General features: G+C 41.5%; 1 protein-coding gene across 1 annotated transcript; it reads left to right on the plus strand.

Annotated features, from left to right (window-relative positions):
- Nucleotides 1-312: 312 nt before the first annotated feature.
- cd226 (CD226 molecule) lies at nucleotides 313-7,551 on the plus strand (the record flags this gene model as incomplete). The annotated part of the gene is given in 8 exon segments (XM_083683226.1): nucleotides 313-348; nucleotides 351-375; nucleotides 378-500; nucleotides 1,503-1,829; nucleotides 2,031-2,432; nucleotides 4,900-5,002; nucleotides 5,618-5,672; nucleotides 5,934-7,551. Coding segments are annotated over 8 exon segments (1,188 nt in total). The 3' UTR covers nucleotides 6,051-7,551.
- Nucleotides 7,552-9,287: the final 1,736 nt, after the last annotated feature.

Here is a 9,287-nt window from a genome sequence, read left to right on the forward strand (position 1 = left end):
TAGTTTAATTATAATGGCCAAATTATGTTTCTAATACAGTAGTGTAGCCACTTGAATTGTAATAATGTAGTTACATGTGATTACTGTAGTACATGATGTTACTGTAGCCGACATGGTCAGTTACACACTGTGATCTGCTACTGTGATAACATTCACAGCACATACACAGAGATCACAGAATATAATCTTGGTGCCATCTCTGTAGGGAATTCTAACGAGGCACAGCAACTCTTCAGTAGGCTTTAGCATAAGCTAGCCACCCACCGCTTACCCTGTTCATAAAGTGTCCCTCTGTGTTAGCAGTGTGTTAGCATGAAGTGTCCCCCGGTAGCTGAAGTGTTTCTGTGTAGCCAGAGAGCAAGCAGGAAGTGTTGCTTGGTGCCTCTCCACTCATCTCATCAATGCAGCTTTCATTCTCCCTCAGTGGGGCAAGATGGAAGCTGTACAAAAGGACCACTGGTACTTCATGGTACTCCTTATCGTTCTCTCTCTTCTCAAAGGTATGGTAATGGTGTATTTGTATTTTCTAAAGAAATGTTGCTCAGTAAGAAGTGATTTTGCGTTTGGATAGTCAATTTAGTGGATTAGTTTCAAAATGATCATACACTAGGTATTTGTTTGTTTCAAATGCTATCTCACAATAGTCAAAAGTCTGAGTGAACATTCTAAATGAACATACCGATTAGCTGATGTTTTATTTAATTCTTCTTCTCCAATTGTCAGTGTTTTGTCTAACATGAGATGCTTTTAAAACAATGTAAAGTGCTCTCAATCTTAATCTGTCAAATGTCAGGCAGTACTTCTTTTTACATCGTTTTAATGAGAGGTACACCATCTATCTCTGCATTGGAGTGTGAGAGGGGCTTCTCAAACACTCGTTTTACTCTGCAGCCCTGGAGAACAAGTCCATCATCATTAGTCAGTCTAGGGAAGCTCTGGGCAAGGTTCCCTTATTACTGTGACAGAACCGACAGTCTACCAAGACACTTCTATAAACCTGCAGGGTACAACCCTGGGGAGAAGTGGACTTGTGATTAGTTGTCAGTGAGTACTGACTGAAGGCTGGAAGAAGTGTTTGATCACTTGCTGTTGTCATTGTTGTTTGTGTGGGCTTAAATTAGCCCAATTTGTAGTACCCAGGGAAAGGGTTATAACAGCAAGGACTGTGATGACAGCTTCATCTTCTAGTAGAACAAACTCAGAAATTACATCAAGCAAATAGTCACATCAGTATCCATCCTGTAGTGAACATTTCACAAACCCTTAAAAATTGATTTATCTAAGGATGTATTTGTTGTAAAGGAAATTGTGTTTTTGTTCCAAATGAACTGACCTGGCAAATTAAAATGAAACGGAGCAGGGATTGAATAAATGAGATAAGTAAGGTTGTGTTGGCTTTCTACACACTATTATGGCTGTTAAATGAACTTAATCTGCAGATAAGTGTTGAATTAATGAATGAATACATCGAATCAATATCTTCACATATCTGCTGTGTCTAGTTTCTGTACAGCAGAGAGAGACTGTCACTACAGTGAGGCTGGAGGAGGGGATGGTTCTAGAATGCCTGTGTCCCTGGGATGGGAACCTCAGCATGGTCTCCTGGACCAAAGTCCCTGACAAGACACCTGTCGCCGTGTACCATCCAGAGTTCGGCATGAGCTTCTTCCATCTGTACCGCGAGAGGATAGCGTTCCTGAAGACTACGCCCATGGACGGCAGCATAACCATCAGTAACATCACCCAGGAGGACGTAGGGTTGTACCACTGCTCTGTACAGACCTTCCCCAAGGGCTCCTGGACCAGAGACATACTAGTGGAGGACTCGGGTACTGCAGAGGACATTATCTGTTCATTAGGGCTAGTCATTCACGATATGTTTTTGTTTTTTTTAAGGGGAAATTGAAATGAACAATGGCCAACTGATTTGACAACACTGATTTGTAAACATTTAATATTATGCCACATGGACATCTGATAATCCATCATTTCATTTCACCACTTACTCTCTATTCTGTCTTTTTTTTCAGATGTCACAGAAGAGACTGACATTCACATCACTTTACCAGAACCGGAGGTGATAGAGGTGGACACGGAGCTGATCGCAGAGAGAACCGACAACGTGACCATCAGCTGCCACCACGAACACAACGGGACTGTGTACAAGGTCATCCTGGAGAAGCTGGGTCATGGTCACGGTCAAGGAGGCGGTGGCAGCGGTGTGGGCATCATGGCGGTGTGCAGAGTGGTGAGCGGGGGGCTGGTGGGGGAGGACTACACCCAGAGAGGGAGGGTCAACTGTTCAGACAGCCTGGACGTCAGCCTGCATCTGACTGACGTAGTGGAGGAGGACGGGGGGCTCTACCGCTGCCGCTTCAGCACCAACGCTGGGGTACAGACCACCACTGTGCTGCTCACTGTACCCAGCCCAGGTATGCTCACACATGTTATATTGTATTGACCTAGTCGAAGGGGTCAAGTCAGGCTCACTGTCTACAGCCAAGGCGAGAGATTAGATTCACTATAGCCAGCTCTAGGTGAGAGGGCAGAGGCCAAACGTAGCATACCGTCTCCATGCAACATGAGAGAAGACCATGCTGTAGGGTAGGGTTGAGTAGGAGGGCGCATAGCCTACTGGGCAGTTCTTTAACAAATTCAGGGCTGGAAAGACGGTCCAGTCTACTATTTTTCACACCACCCTCTAGAGTCAATATGTAATATGCTTATATCACACTGACCCATGCAAGGTGAGAACATTTTTATTTGCTCATGGCACAAACAATGTCTGGAAACCACCGATGCAAACTACCCCCTCACACATACTATTCATCTAGATAGTGGCACTTACGAAGCATCCTCGCACAGTAACAACCACAGGCAGCTTTCACCACATCCTATGACTGTGTGGGTGACTGAACTTTTAACATATCATGTAAGCAGCTGTGTATGTGTGTATCCTGAGTGCGTCTTAGTTTAATCTCCAGAGCCCAGTCCAGTTTCAAAACTTTTAATCTGGATCAGAATGACTCTTTTTTGCTATCCAGGATCAGATTCGGCTGACTGACTTCCCCTATACTACTTACAATTTGCCAGATAGATCTGATCCTGGATTGTTTCTTCAACTAGTCCTACAAGATGAGCATGAATATACTGTATATGATATCTATTAGACACATATAGCACTCTAGTCTAAAGCTGTGACCCAGAACTAATTAGGCGAGACCCACTACTGACCCACCTTTTGGGAACCACTGGCTTAGTGCAGAGAACCCCCTACACTCTTACCACATTTTGTTACTTGGAGCCTAAAATGTAAATGCATTTTAGTTTGGATTTTTGTTTTAACTGATCTACACAATCTGCTTCACACATTCAAACCAAATAACCAATAATGTCTTGTGTGAAATTATTGTGTTATTTATTAATAAACATTCATCTCTGAGACTCAGTACAGGTGTAGATGGGCCGCCGAGGCTAATGGTGACTTTGAAAGAGCCACAGACTTTAAATATTAAGTTGGGAGAAAACTTTCCGTTGGTCAACAACATCCCAGTCACTCCTCAAAACAGGTCTACACTCACTTAACACTTTATTAGGAACACTATACTAATACTGGGTAGGGCCTCCCTTTGCTCTCAAAACCGCCTCAATTCTTCGTGGCATTGATTCCACAAGATGTTGGAAACATTCCTTTGAGATTCTGGTCCATGATGACATGATTGCATCACGCACTTCCTGCAGATTTTTCAGGTGCCCTTTCAAGCTGTAAATCTCTCGTTCTACCATATCCCAAAGGTGTTCTGTTGGATTCAGATCTGACTGGGAAGGCCACTGAAGAACAGTCAACTCATTGTCATGTTCATGAAACCAGTTTGAGACGACTTGTGACATGATGCATTATCATGCTGGAAGTAGCCATTAGAAGATGGGTAAATTGTGGCCATGAAGGGATGCACATGGTCAGCAACAATACTCAAATAGGCTGTGGCATTCAAGCAATGATTGATTGGTATTAACGGGCCCAAAGTGTGCCAAGAAAACATTCCCCACGCCATAACACCACCTCCACCATGAAAAGGTGTACAGGTGTTCCTAATAAAGTGTTCAGTGAGTGTATATAACAGAGGCCAGATAAAAACCATTTCTGAAAAAGAAAGACTTTCCATTCCCATCATTTGAGTGAAAACATGTTTTGTTTAAAAGTAAAGCTTTAAATCAGAGGCAAATCTAACAATGTGCATCATCCCTGTCTTAAATAAAGATGATGGCAGTATCAAGGTTTGGGTGATGGATGCATGTTATCGGCAGGGATTGAGGAGTTCAGGATCTAGAGGAAAATGGATACAGTGAACCAGAGACAAAGCTTAAGGGGTGAACCTGCAACAGTGAGAGAGAAACCTTACCACTGGGGTAAAATTTCACTCTTCAGTTGGAAAAATACACAAGCACAAATCCAAAGCTACACTGGAATGGCTTAACACAAAGAGAGTGAATGACTGTGAGTGTCCCATTTACAGTTGGACTACAAACCAGTTTAAAATCTGAGGGGAGACAAGAACATTACTGTCCATCAACACTCCCCAATCAACTTAATAAAGCTTGGGCAATTTACTAAGAAGAATGGGTGAATATTGCCTGGTGTAGTCTGGTGTGCAATGTTAATAGAGACTTATCTGAAAAGTCTCAAAGCTGTAATTGCTAGTCCTGACTGAAGGCTTCACATACTTACTTACACCATTGTTTAATTGTTGTCAACATTTTTGACAACAATCACTTTTACTTTGTGGAGAATGTTGTCTGAAATGCTTTTTAACTTCAGGCTCCGATACAAACAAAGAGAAACAATAGGCCCTGTATCTAATGTTGTCTTGTTGTGTTGTCTGTTTGTTTTCCTCTTAGGTGAATTCAGCCTGTCTCCGTATCTGATCTACATCTGTGTGGCCGGTGGACTGGCAGGACTGGCGCTGCTCTCTGTCATCCTAATACTGGTTGGGTGGCACAGGTACGACTTCGCCTCCACTGCTCTCTGAACGCGACAGCATGGAGATAACACACTAGCCTACCCACACTGCTAACTCCATCACATGACAAAACTGATATTGCATAATGCATTAGTCAACATAGTCAGAGGTAAATAGCCTACTGGAGCTTCACTCATTTGTGTTGAAGAAAGTTTTTGCTGTGAAATTCCATTTCCTCCTTCCCTCCCTCCCTTCCTCCCTCCCTCCCTTCCTCCCTCCCTCTCTTCCTCCCTCCTCTGCACCATATGTATGAAAAGTGGCCCAGGAGCGCTCTCAGGGGGTTCTGCTTGTAGAGTGTTTTTTCATTGTGTTGTCTTTGCGAGAAGGTAAAAGTGGATGTGCTATACTTACAGAGAGTGGGCTATATAATGAGCTGATATATTGTGGCTCCAATGCACAGTTCACTGATCAAAATGCTGAATCCGTTTTCTTACTTTGATTTAAAACGCTGCCACCTGTTTATCCATGAACTGTACTGTACACCTCTGGCACAACATAACCGGTTATCCTACCCCTCTGTCTGTCTGTCTGTCTGTCTGTCTGTCTGTCTGCCTGTCTGCCTGTCTGCCTGTCTGTCTCTCTCTCCCTCTCTTTAGGAAGAAGAAGAGGAGAGAGGAGTACAGAGTCAAACTGCATCCGGCATCCAGAAGGGTAAATATGACAACCTGTCATTCCCGATAACTTAAACATCTGTATTTATATTATATTAAAATCTGCATGGAAAATATACTAATTGTTTATGCTCTAATGCTTCAATATACCTCTCAGAAAGCGATTGATAATTGCATAACTATCTAGATACACTAATGGTAACTGATTTTTAAAGCATTTGGACTGGACTGATACAATGTCTTTAGGCCCATCGTTTGCTCTTAACATCCCCAACATCTAATATGTGTAATGTCTTTGTAGCCGCCCAACCCCTATGAAAACGTCCCCAACATGAGGAATGGCGCCAAGCAGCGAGGGGAAAGCCCCGTGTACGCCAACATACCGACTAAACACCAACACAATAAGAGCAAGAGATAAGAATCACTGTCTTATGAACATGCATCTGATATTTATTATGCTGTTACAGTACAATGAATCAGGGGTACCGTACTGTATATGAATCCACCACTTATAGCGTTCAACAACAGTAGAACAGAAACTATACTTATTGTGTTTACAAAGAGTTGTCTTCATGGATAAATATGATTCTTCTAAGGAGAGTGCACCGTGTTGGGTTGCGAGTGGGTAATTACAGGTATTGCTGTAATAGGGGAGTGGACTGGTCTACTCTGAGAGTATATAATATCGATTATATTGATATAATATCTATACTGTATGTTACCCAAGGAGCCATTATATTTGTGTACGATTCCACTCTCCCTGCATACTGAAGTCCCCTAAAGCATTCAACTTACTGTTTTTTTAGATGGAGCTCTGCTACTAATCAAATGAAATATGTTTTGTGTAATTAACTGCAAGATAAGTTGGGAAACGCTTTCCATGTAAAACTGCATGAAATGCATAATAACAGTAACTCACAATGCAGATGATTTTATAATCCTCATTTTGTATACATCCCCCACGGTTTCCATACAAAGTCTGACAATGGTGTCTAACTCAATTATCTGGCAAAGAACCAACTGATTATACTGTACCATCCCCCGAGACTGTTATCTTTCCTGTAGTAATGCTGTAGAGTGTCTTATGAGATGTCATGGAATTGCACTGATGCCAAATCATCAAAGTATGACAATGAATGGAAACATACTGTAGGCTTACAGTACAGTATCGTTCTCTGTATCTCAGCCATAAATCAAAGAGTTATTGTGTCTCAGTTTAGTTGTAGATGTACTATTAGATAACTTCAGAGGATGTAATTCGTTTGTATTCTCACTCAGTATTGTTTGCCATAATGCCTTTATATTCATAGCTACAGTAAAGGAAAACTGTTATGTTGTATAGATCATGCTAGAAAGTCATAGCATCAGTGTTGTTGGTCAATGAAGAGAGGCACATTCTATGTTATCCATTTCTATAGAAATGGAGGCAGTGGCACAGGGAATGACAGACGTGTTGGGCACTCGGAGAAGAAGACACATGAGAAGAAGGAAGAGGAACAGAGGAATAATGGACAATGTACATTCGGCATACAGGGTTTTAGGGCTAACGCGGTAAAAGAAACTTCTTGTGCAAACGCGGGCGCTGGCGATGGCGCTTAGGAAGTGTGTCTGAAATATTAGTGCTATTTTCAAGGCCTGATTTTTCAGCGCACATGATGGCACTTGACGTGCTTATTGTCATGAACACCCCTCAATTTACCGCTACTCCACCCACGTGAGCGCAGACGAGGCAGCGCTACTGCGTGGTGTTTTTTTCACCTGTTACCGCCGACACAAATTGCCAATATGCCTGCGTTTGGACTTGCATCTGTTTTGTGCTGGCTGAAAATAGAGCCGTTAGTCTTCTTAATGTATTAAGCCTTCGTGTATCATGGTACAATAGGTGCTGATATGTTTCTCTGTGATTTTAATGACTTCATGTGGACTAAATAAAATATACTGTGATATACTACAATGTGTGTGTGTGTGTGTGTGTGTGTGTGTGTGTGTGTGTGTGTGTGTGTGTGAGAGAGAGAGAGAGAGAGAATATGATTCCGATGCACAGTTGAGTTGGATTGGATTATGGCCTGTTGAAAGTGTTGCTGTAAGGTATAGGCAATCAGCATCACATGAAGAGAAACAATGTTACTTCCTTGATAGCATACATTCAATTTATTCTCTTTCATCATCAAAAAAACATATTACATATATACATTTAGTGAGTGAACAATGCAATCCTACACTCAATGAATTGAAAGTGCTATGAACAAATATTACGACTGGTAACAAAACACAAAAGCAACGTTGGGCCATTTACACGTGAAGACACAGACATCAAACTTACCAGTTGACAAGAACATAAGAATTACCAATATATTGTGTCAAGGACAGAAACACACATATACTGTACCGTATCTACATTATATTCAAACAAGATGTCTGCCTTAAGAGGTTGAGAAAGAAACAGTGGAAATCAGCAAATCATAAACATCACAGACAAACTAGAACTAATTTCTCCCTTTACCATGTTTGTGTCAATACGCCAGACAATCTGAATCTGCTTTCTCTCCTTTCCATGCTTTTGTAAATACTGAAGAAGACAGGGCAGAATGAGAATCAGAAACATTAAAGACAGTGTATACACTATTGAGTTTCACACAGTTATTGTTGTATCCAATGGATACTGAGAACCTTTCGTAGAAGGGCACTTTCTTTATTAATCAAACCCATGTTAAGGTTTAATTCATTCACATATAATGTGTTAAATAGAATTAAACAAACAGCAAATCGTGTGCAACTGTGCAATCTAAACACAGCATACAAGTGGCTATTATTTTACAGTGGCTTCGACTACACCAGAATCTGAAATTATTAAGATATGATTTTTGTGATTTAAATAAGACATGATCTATTTCCATACTTATAATTAAAAAATAGTTCTGACAAAAAACATTCACACAAGAAAGAAAGTGAACTGATCAGCATCTTACTGGTTGTCTTGTGTCCATGTTGACCTAGTGTTATTACAATCTGTGAATGTGTGAATAATATCCTACCATTTCATTCCACATGACAAGACTTTTCAGGAATATCGACACTATTTTCACTAACTATTTTCAGAATTTCCTCACCCACACAGGATCTTGAAGGTATACATGTGCAGTAGCTAGGTATACTGTACGTTTCCCCAACAATGATAAACATATTGTAGGCTCGGTCCAAAGACAAAGCTTTGGGGTGGGCTCCCACTCTGCAGTCTGTGTCAGAAGGCACTTCATACTGTGGCTAGAGGACAGGAACTGAGGTCCAGAAAACCATCAGTAGTACAACCATACAGCCTTGTCCAAATACACTGTAAAACCCATGGTCCTTTCTCCCTTCCTAGAAGTAATCAGTTATTGGACATGGAAGAATGAGTAAAAGCAAGATTTGACCTATCAGGTCCTGTCACAGACCAGTGATTATTTCAAGGAGGAGAGGAAAGAAGGATGCATTTGAAGTATTTGAAAAGGGCCCAAGCAGGGGTCATGTATGGCTACACAGGAAGCCATTCTGCTTGTTCTCAGAGATCTGTGTAACACACTGAACATATGTATGTTACAGTCTGACTACCTAATGGATGTTCTCAAACCCTGCTCTTTGGAAATGATGACCCTGTCCTCTCAAACTCTGGATC

The sequence above is a fragment of the Argentina silus genome (assembly GCF_951799395.1).
Source record: "Argentina silus genome assembly, chromosome: 1".
In the NCBI taxonomy this organism is placed as follows: domain Eukaryota; kingdom Metazoa; phylum Chordata; class Actinopteri; order Argentiniformes; family Argentinidae; genus Argentina; species Argentina silus.